Source organism: Cydia splendana, chromosome 6, assembly GCF_910591565.1.
Source record: "Cydia splendana chromosome 6, ilCydSple1.2, whole genome shotgun sequence".
Taxonomy (NCBI): domain Eukaryota; kingdom Metazoa; phylum Arthropoda; class Insecta; order Lepidoptera; family Tortricidae; genus Cydia; species Cydia splendana.
Window position 1 is genome coordinate 7,177,600 of NC_085965.1, and position 20,303 is coordinate 7,197,902.

Consider the following 20,303-nt stretch of genomic DNA (forward strand, 5'->3'; position numbering starts at 1 on the left):
GTATTATTGGCATTTTAAATGCCTTATAATCATACGCTAGTTGCGAACTTAATCTACCTTTAGCTCTTATATATGTTTATACATATTTATACATGCGTAAGTGTGGCTATAGGCCTATCAACTTTTTCTTCTATTTTATGCCAAGTTTTCGTCTCTCTGACAGCTGTATAAAACTTGTTTTGCTGCACCGGTATCATGGTCGCATTTTTATCACCTGTCATGCCATGCGTCACTTTCGCACTTACATATTTGTTAGAACGTGACAGGCATGGTGACAAATGATAAAGAGCCGACCATATAAGCCCTTCTGGATTATAAATCCACCAAACCTCTGTTTTATGGGCATGATTGCTTACCAAGAAACGTCACAATAATCACTCAGCCAGAATAAGTTGATGGGCCGGTATATTCTTCATAGCTACGTGTTACTGTCAAAGCGTTGATAACAAGCACAGAGTCCTTTCTCGTGTTTTTTCAGTCATTTGCCTCCTTAAAAGGACTTTCCGATTAAATCGTCCGAGCGAAAATCGACTTAAAACTGACTTACGCACTTGAGTCGATTTTGCTATAATATGACCCACGCACAATTTATTTCCCAAAAATTTGAGACGTTTGCGTCGCATTGATATACCTTAGAGAAGGTAAGCAACATTGGTCGATAATTGGTTACTTTTAAATTTCATGATATTTTAAGAACAAGGATCGCGTAGGTATAACATAGTTTGATTTCAGGTCATTATATGGCTATTCGGTCAAGTGCTTACGGCTGAAAAGCGAAGTAAAATTACTTTAAAGCGTGTATGTTGTTTGAGGCACAACTCAATCCAAATAACCAGAACAAAATGATTCACATAACCAAGAGCTTAATGACTTAGCTAAAAGTTATTAACATTCGCGGGTTGAGATGACTATAATAGCTCTTATTAGCCGTCATATATGGGGCATTATCTATGAAAAGGGACCTTATTGTCGATGGCGCTTACGCCGCACAGCGTCGCGCGTCATTGTATTTATATCGGAGCATCATTAATAATGGCGTAAGCGCCAACGACAATAAGGTCCCTTTTCAAAGATAACGTCATATATGACGGAGGTTAACATTCTTTCTGAACTAAAAATTTCAAGATATTTTTACTCCTCGATAAGGATACGATTCACTAATATTCATTAGGTACCTATTTAATAAGGAGTGATTTGCATTAAAACTGTTGTTATTCCGATATTTACACGTTGGCTAAGTTCATACAAATAGTCCTGAAACGATCACAATGTTCAAACTCAATCCGATAAATGAGATAATCCGTAAAAACGGAGTCAAACAGTGAATAACCCGCGAACAATTAGCGAAAAACTACATAAATCCATGCACCTACCGACCTACGATTTATACAAAACGAGACGGGACCAAAAACGGAATCACGCCAAATAAGCCTCTCACATAATTCACATATATTTAAATGCTAAAATAATCTTTCATCGTTCAATCCCGCCTATACACCTACGCTAAATAAAATATTCTACAGCTAACGTTACTTTAAAATGTTGACAGCATTCGCACGAACGTAAGTGCAATACATACTAAATCACAAGTTCTTCAAGCCGCCTTACCATTTATTAGAAATTTTGATAGTTGATGTTATGTACTTCGGTCATCGCATAAGGCGCCGTTTTGAGATACTGAAACAAGGACGCTCTAGTGCCAAATTATTAGCAACTACATATATATCTAAATGTCATATAACACAAATGTTGCCCTGTGGCAAAACGGCGGCGGGTATTAAGGCTCTTTCAAATTTTTGAAATAGAAGTCAATTCGGGAACCAAACTTGGATTAAGACACCTAATAATTAAAAATACAGCAAATACGACATTATAATCTGGTAAGCCGGCCATTTTTTGTAACTAATTTGATCGACGTCATTCATATACATATACAAATTAAAACATATCTATACCATTTCACAGTAGGTATTGTTAGGTTAGGTGTGAAAAATAAAGAAAGTGTCCGTCGCACCCAGTCATAACCCAATTCTCTTACATTAATATGTAGATTGAACTTATGTGGATGTATGCTACTATTTTATCAACTGCCACACATATTTGTATACCGGAACATTTATTTATACACTCTTTCCACATTATTCGATGAAGTAGATACTTGACTACTATAAAAATGTTTTATGTATAAGAATATTTCATTCTTATTTACCAGTGATAAGCTTAATATGTACCATGGAGTTGGTGTATCGGTGACAGTGAACAGCTTTGAGATTATTCTGTTGCAAAAAAAAAAAACACAAAACATCAAAATTAATGTAACAAACATAAGTGTTCTATTCACCGGAAACTATACACAGCATAAAACATTTTAAGGTAAGTACTACCATTTTGTAATTCATTGGAAAGATCAGTTTTTCATTGATTCTTTTGCTAGTGTTCAGGGGGTTCTATAACTACTTATTTCGCTAATACATATTTAAAAATAGAACAGCTTTTTTCTTGTACCTATCTACATTGCTTTAGGAGGCTCAGGCCGCGTAGCCAAGATGCCAATCGCTAACGCTCCGTATCGATCGAAACGCAACTGTCACTGTCACACTAATATGGAAGAGTGATAGAGAGACATAATGCTTTTCCTTGTCGAAGCGATAGCGGATAACCTTGGCTAGGCCGGCAGTTCATAAAGATATTGTTTCGTTCTGAAAGTGAAGTAAGTACAGGCAAATACAGGATAGGACCTTAAAATACCTATTTAATTGCATTACGTGGCAAAATAAAGGAACTATTTATTTGATTGCGTAGCTTTACATAAACTATATACCTACTAATACCTGAATATGAATATAGACTTTAAAATACGACAAATTATACAAATAATAATAACTAGTATAGAAAATTCTGGCATTTGCAACGTTATTTACGTATGCAATAAATTCGAGATATAAATATTTCGAGCATAATATTTCTCTTGGAACCCCGCGTTCTTTTGAAAGTTGAAGCTTTAGGAAGTGACAGTATCAACAAAGATAGGGAGCCCTACACACAGAATTAGATGGCAACACCATCAGTTTTGCTTTGGCAATGCATAATTTTTGTGACGCGGTCACATTTGACGTATAATATCTAAGGACGGGCCTTACGGGCAGTAAAAATGGTATTAGTTTAGCGGTGTCATTCACGAATTCGAGCCAATCGTGCAGTCTAATGCAACTAGTTGCGACCAATCGCGCGCGTGATGCGAACTCATCAACCAATCGTGTTGTAGAGGTGTCACACCGCTGTACAGGCTCCATTCATGCCCCATTTTTATTGCCCGTAAGGCTATTCCTAGATATTACGTATACGTCAATGCGCGGCCACAACAGCCAATATTCAAGCAAAAATATTCTATCTATGTAAAGTACGCCCAACCTTTGTGGTGGCACGCCGGGCTTAGGGCATACGAGTAGCTGCAATTGCTAGAATTTTCTTTTTCGTTATTCACCTATCTATTAAATTAGTTTGCCTGCTCGCGATCAAATTACTGGCAAAAATGTTCCTACTTCTATTATGACTACATTGTAAGTTTTCAACTGTCTTGTGTAGCGAAATCAATATATATAATTTAAAATTTAACGATTGTATTTTATATTATGATATATACCAACATATAACTAATGAAAATATCATAATTGCCTGACAGTACTCAACTTAAGGTGCCACCGACTAGTTTAATCTAAGCAAACTGTATGATATCAATTCGTTAGATCAGCACGCAATGTCTTAAATTACACTCAGTAGTAAAGCCCAACGTCTACTACTACTGACTTGAACTTTGCATCATTGGAGCTTCAGACATTTCAAATGTATTGTAAGATTCAGGGGCCATACACGACTGACCGAAGATAAATACGTTGCTTTACAGATTTGCTATATGCAAATGAATCAGCCATTTTATTACTAAATTGCTTCGTTGGTTATTATAATTTGAGACATCAAAAATATTTCTATTGCTTTAATTTTATTCCTAATGCTTACATCGAAAGGGTTGATAGGATAAAAATACAATGGCCGTATTTAAGGCGATTCCAAATTCATGACTTAGGTTATTACTTTATTGTAATAATTAAATTCTTTACAAGAATTCATTTTTACAAACTTCAACTGGGGAATATTTAAATTACGCATTTGTAAATTTATCTAGAAAGGGAAAAACTCGAAAACGCTTTTCGTAAAAATGTTGTACTCGCGTGCCAAATTCATTGATTATTTTAAACAACTTTATTAATGATCTCTTTTGAAGGTTACCACTTCGATAATTTCATTGATCGGTTCTGTCGATCCCTAACATGCGACGAAGGCTCAGATACACACAAAGTAACTAAACCCTAAGTAACCATTCAACGACACTTTTAGGACATAAAAAATTAAATTAGCACTTAAAATATTCGATCGATTAAATAAAAATGTTATTCCGTCTACAAATGAGTTTCTATTAATTTAAGTAGTTCCTAATCAAATAAGCAACAATGATCGGTTACACATTTATTTCTAACTAAACTTATCAATAAATTATAATAAATCATTGCACTTAGTACTTTAATTTTAAAATGTTTAAGCCAGCTTCAGAAATACGAGAATAAAATTTATATAATATACGGCCTCCCGCCGGCTGCATATTTTTGAAGCTGACAACACATAGTCACTGCAAGCGTATAATTAAAAAAAGTCAAACTGACTTTTACAACTGTCAAACTACGCACTCGAGTCCAGAACTATTTAAAAAAAAAACAAACGAAAATGACATCCGTAGATCATACTACTGCATTACTTACGCGTAAACTAAAATCACTCTCAACATTGTCCACAGCGTTCCCTCGTCGGTTATGCGTATCGATATTCCAGATTTAAATTACCCTATCACCTTATTATTGCCACCGTACCGGGTCGAACCACGTTCCAAACCAACGGTCCAGAGCGGTCGGCACTTCACTGCGGAGCGTACTTCTGAGGATTGTACTACGAGACTGGCGAACCACGTTTAAATGGATGTAATTTGACGCAAAATACTCTGCTAGTAAGAAAGGCGAGGTTCCTAAGAAACGTTTTCACAACCGTATGCTAGGACAGCCTACTGGGTTGCGATGGTCTGAGCTCGGTTGGTTCGTGGAGTGGTGGTGTGTGATGGCTAGTGTGGTGTGGTGTGGTTTTTGTGTGGTGTGCGGGGGGAAGTACAATCCTCACGCGGGGCGGGCGGGTGCGCGTCAATACGCGCGCCGCTCCTCCGCCTCCGACACCTGCAAACATGCACAATTAATCATTCAACCGAACACTTATCTTATGGTGCTCCTACACTGCCAGTTATAATTATAACACACAATGTTATATAACTGCAAGGGTGGGAGCACTATTACACTGTAACAAAATCCGCGAACACGATTAACCTGTACGGTTACCATCAGTTTGTCACTGACATAAACGCCGTCGAGAACGTAATTTACTTTCTACACATCCCGTTTGCACTAATATGCGAGTGCGAGCGAGATGTATAGAAAGTAAATTACGTTCTCGACGGCGTTTATGTCAGTGACAAACTGATGGTAACCGTACTGTAGGGATATTGAGTGACCGTTTTCCAAACTAGGTACTCCCTAGGACAGTCTCGTTACTATTTGCATGGTGAAAAAACTGGCGTGATTCGACCCGGTCTGCAATTTCACGGCTTTCACGGGCCGTATATTTCTGTTTGTATATGCCGTGACCCGATTGCAATCGCCGGTCGATGCACTAGTAAGTGAGTTCTTGCTCCGAGCTCTAATACTACCGTTTATTGAGTTTAACTAGTCATAACCATGGAAAATGGTGTCGCTTGCGTTGCGTTGAGCATCAGCCATAGTTGACTAGACGCAGACTCTCTAAAAGAAAATATCAAGTACTTACGTCGCGATGACGATGGCGCTTGTGCGGCGGCTCCAGCGGCGCCGCCTCGATCACCAGCTCGCCGGCCAGCGCCTCCATGTCGCCCGAGTATCTGCCCCTGCAACATATGAACTTCTAAACCAATCTGTCTACTACTTCATCCAAAAAATCAAAGCCTAAACCGAGAGCTACGGAACGCACGCTCGACGCTGACTCCGATCGTCATCCAAAATAAGGCGATCGTTAGACAGCATGTGTCCTTCACGAGTGAGTGATTTGAATGAATCTTTTGATTGAACTCGCTCACTCTTCAACTCACTGATGATTTAACTCGCTCAGTCGCTCATCTATCTCAGTGTTTCTTGCGCGCTCTTTCTCACTCATGATTCGAATAAGCCGGCCGAGCGTGACGAGCGAGGAGCGAGTGAGACGATTTGAATAGGTTTCGGAGCGCTTCGGAAGAATTCGGAGGGAGTCGGGAAAACATGGCGGGATCGTAGCGCGTGATTCGCCATCTTGGTCGCACTTATAGCTGCGTGTAACTGATTGAATGACATTACCCTCTACTCACTCTTGAACAATATGAATAAATAAATAAATACAGATCCACTGAGCGAAGTGAGTCTGTTAAATTTACATTACACACACTATAGCTATATTTTTCTCCTGAAAAATGTGACTTGAAAAATAATCATGATATATTCTTAACATTATGTCCATTCATCGGGTCCCCGATCGACGATCTAGCGCTCAGCCGCCACAAAAGCAATCGTGAACAATAAGTAAACATTAGCTAGTATGTGTGGGTACTGACTGCAGGTAGGGCTCGTGCTGCAGCGCGTCCTCCTCCTGGATGGAGACCAGCCCGCCCGTGCTCGTGCCCACCACGTACTTCTCTGTAACAACACACATGTTCCGCATATACTTCATATACTATTAGGTCACCCTAGGAGAAAATCTCACTTCCTGGCCAAGGCAAGACGTAAACACCTGCGACCTGGAGCATTCACGAATTCACCTCCCTAGGTATATTATATGTAATGTACTATTACACATTTTACTACGTAAAACTGTATCGATGTCATTATTTCGAAGTACTAATCGATATAAAAAATTATGTAAATAAAAAAAGGAACATTTGTTTTGAATTTTCAGGTTTCGATAATAGATCAGATTTTTTTCAAAAATATTTTTTTGGGCTGGTATATCTTGTCATCTTAAAAATAGGATATTGATTCAGATAGGATAAAATTAGAATTTTAATCCAAACTCTTTTCCTGAGGCAAAAATTACACTTTTAATAACAGTGCAAAACATGTATCGTAACGTAACCAGTTTTGGCAGTTTAATTAGATGATGCAGGACAGCTCCGTACATATTGCGGCAGCAAGCTAATTAAGATTTCGGTGGAAAGAATTGGCCTGATGACAGTAACAAAGAATCATGGAAATAATAGTTTCAAAGAAACATATATGTTAATATGGTTCTAAAAATGGTTCAATCTCAGTATAAACATTAGGATTATTAATATATTCAATTAAATAAAAGTGCAAAATTCTCAAATCAGCCATTTTGACTGAAACGCCAATCAGAAGCGACCTAAGGAGTGACGTCAACAATCCATGACGTATTTCTTAGAGCAGCATAGACAACCTCATTGACCGTAATCCATACATCCAACCAAAGAGTTTGGAGGTTCAAAAAAAATGTTATTTCGCCACTAAACATTTATTACGTCCAGAAAATATTATTACACGATGTAAAGTAAATATTTATTTGTTAATAAATAAATAAAATGCTAAATAATATGATATTTCACCAAAAAACTTTTTTAATTATTTGGCTGAATGGAACTATCATTGCCAAATTGAAATAAAAGTTGAAAAAGTAAAACCGGCGTTCGGTGATTTTCACTCAGAATTTGCATGTATCTAAATAATTCATCTTAAATTGCAACCGTGTGAGAGTTTTTGTATAAAATGAATTATTGTGATTAATGTTTGTAATGTATTTATCATCCCTAATCATAATATAAATGGTGCTGAATTTACAATATCATTCGGATTCAAGGGAAAATAGGGTATTTTCCTACTAGTCAAATCAGTTACTTTTTTAGAACTGTCAAAACGATTTGCTAATATGGAATTTATATGAAACATTACATCGTGACGTCACGGTCAACTCACCTACATTTTATATTTCTATCCGATTTATTAAATAGAACTTGTGTTTAAAAATAACTTCTATCTGTGTTTTTCTAATAATTGACAACATTTCAAAAATTTCAATATCCCTAAATCGAAAACCATTTCGAGAGGGGCTCCTGTAGATTACAAAAAAATATATTTTATATATTTTTTACGATTTTTTGTATTCAAAATCTCTAAAAATAGTTAAAACGGAAATTGACGTCACCCAGCTGCTTCAGTTCTGCCACTACAAGCAAAGAAATGACTTCCGATTGGGTTGACATTGTCATTGTCATTGTCACTTCACTACCAGTGACACTTGACAATGGTTTACTAACAGTTCACATTGTTCGGATATTTTTCTTGTGTGATTTTATTATTTACGACACTGAATTATCACGACTTTCCAAACGACCCTGCATTTTAATGGACTCTACGGTACTTTCTGATATTACATACATTCTGATATTAGGTAAATACATTCAGATGATCTTCGCAAATAAATAATGCCCTTGTAGGTACATGATCCCAGCCGGCTGCTGCACACCACTGAGCTTTATTGTCCGTTGGAACAGTAAAAAACTTCTTTTTCGCCGACAAACCAGTGTTGTTTTGGCATGTTTTGAAAAAACAATGTTTAATACGAGGCATTTCTAGAAACAAATATTATTGAAAACGGGATGAAAACCAATCGTTTGACTTGAGTTTTGAAGTTTGTGACACTTGTTAATTTGTGATTTTATTTTTAACGTTTGAAGTTATGTGACTCGCACTGTTGTCTATGCTCAAACGTAAATTAATTCAACGTTTTTTCCAGTGTATGAAACAGATCCGTGACGTCACGATTCTCACAAATGACGTTTGTTACATACGCCCTTTTGTTTCAAGTAACAATATAAATAGATTTTATGACCAAAATATAGGACTTACGCAAAATAAAAAAAATACGGGTACCTTAAATTAGTGCGTTTTTTCGATGTAGACAATAAAAAGTAGCACTTAAAAATATGAAATGTTGTCAATTATCTGGTGCTTTATTTCATGCATGGTGGAAAATAATTTATTTTAAATACAGTATAATACCCTATTCGTAACTGTAAGTATGTATGTAAACAATGTCTATCACCCTTCCACCAACTAATTAAATAAGGAAAGAGACGGAGTATGTTACCTTCCCGCTCGCCGCCGGCGCCGTTGGTGACGACGGTGATCTGGTGCCCCGCCACCACCAGCCCGCTGCCGCCCGCGCTGTACGAGATGCCGTGACCTGCCACAACCATCTATCATTATCATCCATTATCACAACGTTTCCCTACTGGACGTACACATTTACGCTGAAATATTATTATATTATATTTTGCTGTCACTGAACTGTCAACGTCTATTTTTAATAACTAGAGTTACCGCATAACTTTGACCATATCACAGAATAATTAGAATAAATAGTACTAGGTACCAAAAAATTCACTCTCTAAGAAAAGAAAACGTGTCTATTACGACAGATATGACCGCAAGGTGGCGCAAGCGCGAACAGGCATCCTTTCCGTAGCGGTGCGCGGCAACTACTACTGCTAGACACCAAAATTGGTGTGGGCCGCATGTACCTACTTGTAGCGACGCGACGAATCGCGGAGTGAGCCACGCCTGACTATATTCATCTAGCAACAATCAATGAATGTTTGATACTCGTATGTTCCGTACCTGGCGAGCCGGGCGCGCTCTGGCTGACGCCGCTGCGGCCGGAGAACAGGTACTGCGCCGCCTGCGACCCGGAGCTGTTCAACCGCTGCGACCCGCTCTGCAAACAAACATTATTCTATTTGATAAACTGTCCTTTGTTTTTCACCACTAATCAGGCTTCTTTGCTTAAGGTCTGTTCGAGCCAGATGGGATCTATAATAGCTCTGATTATTTTTAGCCTTTAGCCCCCTTGACCGCCAAAGACAAAGGCGCGTATTTTATACATGTTTATATAACCAGCTGACTATCTTTCCACCGCGATACAACCGGCTGACGGTTTTTTTTAATTTAAAAATAGCATCTAAACTATCATCTGACACAATATCAATCCGAAGACGATGAATGTAAAAAAATTTTTTTACATGTTCATGTCATCAACTGGCGGTCTTTCCACCGCGATACAATTGGCTGACTATTGTTTTAATTCATAATAGCATCTAAACTATCATCTGACAAAATATCAGCCGGGAGGCGATGACTGACGATAGTGACGATATATGCTCCTGGCCCGCGGTCTAACAATGACGCGTTACGCACGATGGGCGTGGCGTTTAAAGAGTTAAATACCTAGATGAAATGTAGATGCAAGTGAAGTGATGAAGTGTGTGTACCTGGTCGTGGTCCTCGGTGGTGAAGAGGTCGGGGGTGGGCTCCCGGGAGAGCTCCTCGGGCGTGACCAGCCCCGACACGCCCACCTGCGACGGCGACGTGGGCGCGCTCCTGCGACACGGACACAGTTAGCCAGTGGTACACGGTGGTTACATGGGTACACAGTGGTTTTGTAAAGCTTATAAGCTACATTTTACGAATCTAAAGCAGCAATTGGTATTTTTGTGGTAAAATCGTTTATAATTGCGACATCTTGTCTTCTTGTTTATATCAGTGATACTTTAACGTCTGATGTGAAAGAATCTTCTTCCAAGTTGAATAAATTAGTACCACTAAAATCCGCATCATAGCGAAGGCCAAATAAAATCTTTTAAGGGTAAATTTGGAACTTGTAGCTTTATAAATAGGGTTCAGTGGTTTAACTTTTTCAACATTTGTAACCCCCGTGTCCTATTTTAGAGATAAGTACTCCCAATTTTAAAATATACGAGTAAATATGTCCATATTAATCGACACTGTTACTTGCACATAATAGCTAGCCGAGGCGAGGTAGACACTCCTATTTTATTCCGGTTTATGGACCCAAATAAATAAATTACATAACAGTGTTGGCCGAAAGTTAATGCAAATTGAAAATGTTGGCCATTAACCATTATAAATTGAATCGTAAACTGTAATCGTCCGTTACGGTTTAAGGTTCAATTTATAATGGTTAATGGCCAACATTTTTAATTTGCATTAACTTTCGGCCAACACTGTTACATAACATATTCCGTCTGTCCAATATTTTGGCCCAACGACAATGCGTCTCACTCTCTCATTAATAAAAATGTGAGACAAAACACACATTCAACGTGGACAGGTGGAATACCACCCTAACTTAAAATATCTTCCTGTCAAATAATTTTGCGACGCAAGCTTTCATTACAGAGTACATTTTCATAGGATATAGAATCATAGGCAGCAAACACAAAAAAGTGTTGATTTGGTACGTAGTTCCTATTTTCTTTTGTGCTCTACCTATTCTAAAAATGTATTTTTTCAATAATATGTTTGTCCTAAATAACTAAAGTTAAACTACTGAATGCTAAATTTATAAATACGTTGTTTCAATTCCCTGTACATGGCTAAATACATAATATACGAGTACATGATGACTTGATGAGTTCTAAATTAGATGTAGACAATATAATAACTAAATATACAGCAGATTAGTTCTAAGAAGGATCTAATCAGCAAATATGATGTCCAGTACAATGATCTAGAAATCTTTTATAAAATAGTACCCACTAGACAATGTTTACTCCCCAACTTCTTACCCCCACTGGACGGATGTCAGTATTGTGATGATATTCGATTTGTACACCAACTTCTATGGAAATAATAAAAACTTTAATATTCTGAAAGTATGGGTTTAGAAACCTAACAGATATTAAAAAAATCGTAGCTATATTGTATTTGGGTCGCAATTTCGAAAATTCCTAACGATGCACGCACCACTACTACCAAGTCATATTTATGTTCATCATTTCTCTTTTTTGCCTTTGCCCAGCAGTGGGACACTGTAGGCTCATATATATATATATATAAAACAAATCAAAAAAAAATTTTTTTTAATTGTAAGTAGCCAGAGGAATAATAAAAACTGGCACTTTTTTGGTCACTTTTAAATTACCGTGGACGTCGAAGTTACCAACCAAAGTAAACTAAAAGCCACAGGACACATTCTCTTACATATATGTCCCCTGATTAACGCGAGTATCGCGACGTTAAAACGTGCTGCTGTCGTAGCGTAGACGTCCACGGCAAAATCTAAAAGCGCCCATTATGTGACAGTATAACGACACAGTTAACTGGCTATTATTAGACCTTTATCCTTTGGACAGTAAACGGTCCACGTTCGTCGCTCGTACCTTGAGGAGAGGCCGAAGGGTGCGCGGAACTGCACGCCGCGAGGCCGGCGAGGCCGGAAGGCGAGCTCGATGAGCTTGCCCTCGCTCTGCGGGTCGATGCGCCAGAAGCTGCCCTTGCCTGGCTCCTCCTGGCTGCGTGGTACCTTTATAAAGTATCTGCAAGGGAATATCAATTGTGATTACTCGAGGCTTTGGTCGAACAGAAGACATTAAATGCAAAGAAGGCACTTTGCGTGCAAAGCATCCAGCCAGGATTAGTCCAGTTATACAAGGAAACCGCCGAGGAGTTAGTCTGTCTGAACACGAGCAGTCTAAAAGATGAGTGACTTGTCGACCTGGCAATACAAAGTCCTCGCTCGTACCGTTGAGTGTCTTAGAACTTATGTACGAAATAATATATCATTTGACATTTACCAGCTGCTATTTGGTGAATGAAAGCATCGTGAGAAAACCGGACTAATCCCAACTAGGCTTAGTTTCTCCTTCGCGTTCCAAAGTAAGAAGACATATGCTTTCGTAAAATCCATTGCCCGTGTCATTTCTGTGAATCGGATTGTCAAAAGCGGCCCCTGAACCGTTTTAAAATACATATAGAAAAATGCTAAAATGTAGTCTACATAATTAAAAATCTGATAAAATCATTCCATCTCCTAAGGTGTACGAACCTGTTAAGTGATAAGTTGTGACGTATAGAATTCTGCCAGCCTTTATCGGCCGTGCGATAGTAGGGATAATGCTTCGTTATATAGCTGTAGATCCCGCTGAGCGTGAGCTGTTTGTCCGGCGCCGAAGCGACGGCCTGGACGATGAGCTGCGCGTAGCTGTAGGGCGGCTTGGCGTCGTCCCGGTGGTCGCGCTCGCGGTGGTCGCGGTCGCGCTCGCGCACGTCGCGGCTGCTGTAGCCAGAGTCCGACGCGGCGGAGGCCTTTGAATTACATGTTTTCGTTAATAAATTAGAATATTTCTAAATGAAACATCGCTAGGTTATGATTTTCGCGGTACGGCGCCAGTATGAAGATCGCCTTATGACTAAATACGTAGAGAATTTGGCAACTGAACTCATTACTCGTCGATAATGACAATACACATCTGCATTCTGCGTTACATCGGCCTAAGTCAGAAGAGAGAGATTCATATCGTTCACACTTGATAGTATCTGTCATATCTATGCATATATTACTGGCTATCATCTTAAGCCTACCGACCCAGTAGACTCAGTACAGGAGCGCCGCAACAGTATCTCGCCCGCGTAATCCGGTAAATCCGGTTAGGACGGATAAACGGAAAGGACGGTTAGAGCGGTTTCACACTACGTCCGATCCGCATCCGATCCGAACCCGTGGAAATATGGTCCATAGTAGCCGTAGAACTATTTCTATGGTAAGTTCGCACTAGATCCGATCTCCGTCATCCGATTTCTTTCCGTCATTCAACGTGTGCGGTGCGTAACTTACCATAGAAATAGTTCTACGGCTACTACGAACCATATTTTCATGGGTTCGGATCGGATTCGAATCGGACGTAGTGCGAAACCGCTCTTAGTCTATCTCGCAGGCGAGATACTGTTGCGACGCTCTTGTGCGAAGCCTTCAGGTATGTGTTGGGTCCGGTGCACCGGAATACCGTCGGACAACTGTTCGCTGCCTTGTTGTGTTCTCTTACAGCAGTGCCGTTGGAGGTGGGTCGTTGCGCGAGGTTGGCGTAGTGCTGCGCGACGAGGCCCAGGTCCGCGTGCCGCCGCCCCGAGGAGCCGGCGCCGCGGGGGGATGTCGGACAACTGTTCGCTGCCTTGTTGTGTTGACTTACAGCAGTGCCGTTGGAGGTGGGTCGTTGCGCGAGGTCGGCGTAGTGCTGCGCGACGAGGCCGAGGTCCGCGTGCCGCCGGCCCGAGGAGCCGGCGCCGCGGGGGGATGTCGGACAACTGTTCGCTGCCTTGTTGTGTTCACTTACAGCAGTGCCGTTGGAGGTGGGTCGTTGCGCGAGGTCGGCGTAGTGCTGCGCGACGAGGCCGAGGTCCGCGTGCCGCCGGCCCGAGGAGCCGGCGCCGCGGGGGGATGTCGGACAACTGTTCGCTGCGCTTATTGTGCCTGAAAAAAGATAACAGGAACATACGAAAATAAGCTAGTTGGTGGTGGTAAAATCAATTCTCAACAACACACAACCAAGAATTAAGAGTCTAAGCAGAAGGTTAAACTTCGGTGGCGGTGGACCTGAACCGCTCTCTACTTGCGACTGTAAAGCCTTATTATCGCTCCGTCTGTGATGGGCTTAACACTCACCAGTGGGTGAGGGCGCAGGGCTGCGGCCGTCGTTGTCGACGGGGATGGTGATGCGCAGCGGCGGCAGCGGAGGCCCGGAGCTGCCCCCCGCCCCGCCGCCGCTCTCCTCTACCAGCGACTGGAATTCCAGACGGATGTTCGTGGAAGGGAAGCGTAGCGTGCATCTGGAATTAATAAGGGTCAATATTAATGTCTAGTTAGGAATGGTCCACTGTGAAATAGACCAATAAAACCATATCAATGACTGCGCACCTCATTCCTATTCATCCTTACAAATTTAATTGAAGAGTTAAACAATTATTTCTATTAGTACAGGGTGGCCCAAAAATCAATGACAACGTATTACATGTTCTGTTATGGCCGATTTTTTATTATCTGTTACATAATTGGATTACAGAGATTGTAGCGTCTTTCCCGCGGGCGTCGACAAAAGTTATGGACTGTAAATGCCTATTTTTTATACACTCATTCATCATTAAGCGGCGTCTCTTACCTATTCAAAGACGAACTTTATTTTTCATCCTGTATGACCCAATTACGCGAGTTTCATTTCAGCCTTAGGGCTGATTTAGACGGCGCGCGAGCACGCACGCAATTTTAGTTACAGCAAACCGACCGATCAAAAACCGTAATGTAATGAAACTCGCATGCGAGTTCTCGCATCGCCTAAATGAGCCCTTTATCCTTCATAGTAATGCGAGGAAAGGGGTCACGGGGTTTATGTGAAGAAGGTTTATGTGTGGGGTTTATGTAACCATCATCGATATTTTACAAAACAACTGCATATCACCGTAATTTAAAACTTGGCATCGCAAGTACTGCCTGTTTTGGGGTTGCCCTATTATTAGGGATCATCCATTAATTACATCACACGTTTAGGGGTGGGAGGGGGTAAAGAAATTTTGACATGTTGTGACAAGGGGGGGTCACAAACATTGTGACGTCACTTTAACTTCATCGTTACCCGAATTTATTTGTTTTTCGTTTAATTTTCTTTCCTAATCGATTTTGTGTTATAATAATACTAATTTATCAAAATATTTTGAAAGGCTATTATTAATACCTGAATTCAAATTGCCGATTTCGTTGAAAATAAGATTGCCAAAAATGTGACGTCACACCAGTGTGACCAAGTGCGACAAGGAGGGGGGTAGGGGTCAAAAAACCTAGAAATTTGTGTGACGTAATGAATGGATAACCCCTTACGTATTCCCAGCATGTGCAGGCAACACAACGCTCAGTTGGCAGCGACCGCGACCAACTCCATCGGAGCGAAACACCGCGATAACTTGCCAAATTTGTTTACGTGTGCCACTCGATAGATTAAATTCGTTGGAAGTAAACAAAAAGTTCCGTGTATGCCGTTTTCTTATGTACAGTCACCTGCAATAATATGTTATACAACGAAGGCCGCAAAAATATCTGACAATATCTTATTTGTAGAGCCATAAGAGCGTGTCACATATTTTTGCGGCCTTCGAAGAGTAACCTATTATTCCAGGTAGACATAACATATTATTAGGCAGACTGTAAGTGGTTACATGAACTTTGAATACTAAACTAGCTATTGTTCTTCGAAATTGTGCTGCCCATTTCACAATAATGACAGTGCTACTGCTAATATTTTCGATATTGATAGAAAGACAAACCCCCTTATTTATAAACGCGCTACAATCCTCAATTAGCTAATAATCGTTTGTTTTTATCTGTCATTTTGACTTATGTATTTGTAAGAAAGGGATAAAACATAATTTAACTAAATCAGGCCCGTAAAGTTTTATGAATAAGGGGGAAAATAATATAGATCTGTTAGACAAGTTTATAGTAAATAAATGTTGAGTTATCTGTGACTGTAATAGCTACAAACTAATTGAGTAGTACTTAAAGTACTTGGAAGGGAAAGAACTGGACTAATGTTAACAAAGTAAATAAGATAACTTAAATCCGTCCAATCCTCTCGAAAACAAGCGTAATTCTCATTATTCAATTAAATCATGGAGGTCATTAATATGATTCGATTACCAAATTGAACATAAATAAATCCCTAAAAATGGCGCCCAACACGGGGCCGGCCCGTAAATCACTAGTGTCACTGACGAGCAAAAACATTATCGATCACCGCACGACCTACAGCGGTTCCGTGAAATACCATTTAATAGCCGCACTGCAGGATTCAATAAAAGACCAGCATAATACGCACGAACACACACAAACGCGGTATTGTGTTGAATAGCAAGTGGCGTTGTGGGAACACTCAAGCCGTGCGTAGTTAAATGTAATGTGTTTAAGTGTGCAACCCAGAAAAGTGGCAATTTTCTGAGCTGCAAACTGATGGCAGATTGTTTTTTTAACATCTTCGTCATTTGCTGAATACAACTTTTACACAGAATTCATATTTTGGGGGGTTTTTCTAAAACTCGGAGTTGAGTCGGAGTCCTTACTTTGGCAACAGAAAAAAAAATCACCATTTTCCGTTCCAAAACATCCCGACGTGACATAAGAGTCTGTGCGGAAAGAGAAGAGTCGTGGAATGTATGGGGCCCAATAGTCCCAATACATTCCACAACTCTTCTCTTTCCGAACAGATTATATATAAGTAGTTCTGAGTGAAAGGGTACAGAAGTAAAGTACCTGCTGGTAATATTGGTTACACAATACTATAATCATATCTAAGAAGTTTTCACATTTATCTAAACAATGAATAATGATTAAATAATAATTGCCTGAAACGTATACAAGTTTGTCACAATACCAAAAACCTAAGCATTTCCACAAACAATATGTAACGCCACCGTAATCCGCATAATTAGCGCGTCATTCTATCCCACAAGCCATGCACAGCCATATGGGCCGCAGCCGTCCTGAATAGCCTGAATAGTCGCAAGGCAAGTGGGCGACGTGCATCCCGCAATTCCCACATAAGCACGCCTCAGACGGCGCAGAGATCGGGTCACCAACGAGAGCTGAATTCAATCTTTGCAGTGTGGACATTCCCACCGGTGAACACTTGCTGTACGGACATTTTCAGGAAAAGTGGTACCATTTACTTTTTTTCCAAAAATTATCAACTTTTGGTACAGTCAACAACAGAGCTATGAATACAGGCAAAGTGCCAAAAATATGTATACACGACCTTAATTTACAGGCAATAAAGTACTGACATACATATTTTTGACACTTTGCCTGTATTCATAGCTCTGTTGTTGACTGTACTCGGAATCACGGGGACTATCGATTTAAAAAGTTTTCGAAACAAGTTGTCAGTTTTGTGACGCATTTTCACATACATTTTGTATGGATCGTCACAAAAGCGACGCCTAAAATTTGAATGAATCAATGGGGACACTTTTTTTAATCAAAAGTCCTTGTGATTCCGAGTCAAAATTACCCATAAAAATTTATACTTTATTCTGAAAAAATGGTAACAAATGGTTGTTACTGATCTCGAGTCGCACTTTTACTGGATTCTTAGAAGCTAGAACCAGTTAAGCGATGAGAAGAGTCTCCTGAGAAAACCGCTAGGAGTGTTCGAATGAAAAGAGGAAACTGATTGCGTACCTTTCAAAGAAGATATTTTATAGGACCCCAATGATTCAAGGCGAAGGTATTGATCAATGACAGTAACTAGAACTAGATGGGTCATTTTATATTTAACGCACTAAAGTATGTCGTATACTTTCCTAAGTATTTATACTTGTTCTAGGACAGTACCATCCTTGCAAGCATCAAGTAGGCTCATGGACAAATTTAGAGAAATGCAAAGAAAAAGTTTAATTACTAATTTTGAAATTACTTTAGGTGTTGCAATCCAGCAATCAAACCTTTTTGCGTTCCTCTAAATTTAGTCCATGATATGTATACTTTTTACCTTTAGGTAGCGAAACTAGCGAACAAAGATAACTTTATTCAAAAACAAGTTCTTTCATAACATTAAAGTTACTTTTTAGGGTTCCGTACCCAAAGGGTAAAACGGGACCCTATTACTAAGACTCCGCTGTCCGTCCGTCCGTCTGTCACCAGGCTGTATCTCACGAACCGTGATAGCTAGACAGTTGTAATTTTCACAGATGATGTATTTCTGTTACCGCTATAACAACAAATACTAAAAACAGAATAAAATTAAGATTTAAGTGGGGCTCCCATACAACAAACGTGATTTTTGACCGAAGTTAAGCAACGTCGGGCGGGGTCAGTACTTGGATGGGTGACCGTTTTTTTTGGCGTTTTTTGCATTATGGTACGGAACCCTTCCGCTGGTACGGGCATATCCAAAGACGGCCAGAGGACCATATAGTAAGGCTAGCCCAAGATTTGCCAACGACGAAACGGGGACGTGGAAGGCCACCCGCCACTTGGCTTACGACGGTCGAGAAAGACCTAAAACAATTAGGATTGGACGCCAGCACAGCTCAAGACCGAGCACAGTGGAAGAGAAGGATAAGGAGGGCCGACCCCAAGTAGATGGGAAAAGGTCGCGACAAAAGAAGAAGAAGAAGGTACGGAACCCTTCGTGCGCGAGTCCGACTCGCACTTGCCCGGTTTTTTACTGTACAAAATATTTTTGGCGATTCGTTCTCGATACAAGTTGTAAACACGGACCGAGTTACATTGACATCATGAATGGAAGAAGCCTCGTAATGTTTCCGATTGCCAACCAAACTTATATTTGTATAGCTCTTTATTTCTGAAACTCGAAAACAACTTTTCGTCTATTATTATTTCGTATTCTAAATTTGGATGGTAATAAATAGAAATTGCGAAAACGAATACACAAAATATGCTTTATTCAAGTAGGCCTAGCAACAAGCTCTTTCGAATAATTTCGGAATACTCAGACATTTCCGAAAATAAACTGTCTAATTTGTTGGATGATAAGAATTATCCTTGGTAACATTTTCAAGGCAAATTACACCCAAAAGAGATTTAAACGGGGCGTCTTCTCGGAGCCATTTTGTTTTACTACGTATCTTATCTTATCTTTTTATGTCGCTCCCAGATCTGTACACGTTTTGATTTAAATCTGTGCCAAGTACAAAATCAATACTTGTATAACGATATAAATCTGACTTCGCACATCGATACGTTCAGACTTTTCTTATCTATCGGAGATTCTTTATTGAACATTTAATTTAGAGACTAAAGTTCAGTTAACAGTTCGTCTGAGGAAAACCTTAAAATTGAAGTGTATGTAATATTAAAATTAAAAAAAAATTAAAATTAAAATTATTTATTCAATAAAAACACGTACAAATGATCAAAGGGATGGAGTCTCCCTGTAAGCAAAATAAATGCTTGTGTTGGGAGACACCGCTCTTCCTTACATAGGTAACTAACTACAACTACATAGTAAACTATTCTTATAGTAAACTAAACTTAACTAACTAAAGTAAGCGATAATACCTTTTCTGCATACAAATAAAGTGCCTTACTCTACTAACAAAAAACCATCTTAGAGATATTCTGTCTGTGTCTCTGTGTGTGTGTTATCCCTACCTTTGTGTGTGTGTGTGTGTGTGTGTGTGTGTGTGTGTGTGTGTGTGTGTGTGTGTGTACGTGTGTGTGTGAGTGTGCGTGTGTGAGCGTGTGTTTCTGTTCTCGCGTGTGTCTGAAGGATTACCGAATTACATTCTCTGTCTCATCGTATGTTTTTGTTTTTAGCCAGTTTATTATGAGCT

The 20,303-nt window shown here is 39.7% G+C and overlaps 1 protein-coding gene across 1 annotated transcript in view; it reads right to left on the minus strand.

The window, feature by feature from the left end:
* Nucleotides 1–5,119: 5,119 nt before the first annotated feature.
* LOC134791337 (forkhead box protein K2) overlaps nt 5,120–20,303 on the minus strand; it is an 80,936-nt gene continuing 65,752 nt past the window's right edge. Inside the window, exons 2-11 of the mRNA XM_063762353.1 lie at nt 14,629–14,792; nt 14,300–14,436; nt 13,015–13,274; nt 12,350–12,505; nt 10,439–10,547; nt 9,789–9,885; nt 9,259–9,354; nt 6,713–6,794; nt 5,920–6,016; nt 5,120–5,276 (exon numbers count right to left, since the gene is read on the minus strand). Of these exons, the coding sequence (XP_063618423.1) occupies nt 5,244–5,276; nt 5,920–6,016; nt 6,713–6,794; nt 9,259–9,354; nt 9,789–9,885; nt 10,439–10,547; nt 12,350–12,505; nt 13,015–13,274; nt 14,300–14,436; nt 14,629–14,792 (1,231 nt within the window). The 3' untranslated portion in view covers nt 5,120–5,243. The remainder of the gene's footprint in view (nt 5,277–5,919; nt 6,017–6,712; nt 6,795–9,258; nt 9,355–9,788; nt 9,886–10,438; nt 10,548–12,349; nt 12,506–13,014; nt 13,275–14,299; nt 14,437–14,628; nt 14,793–20,303) is intronic.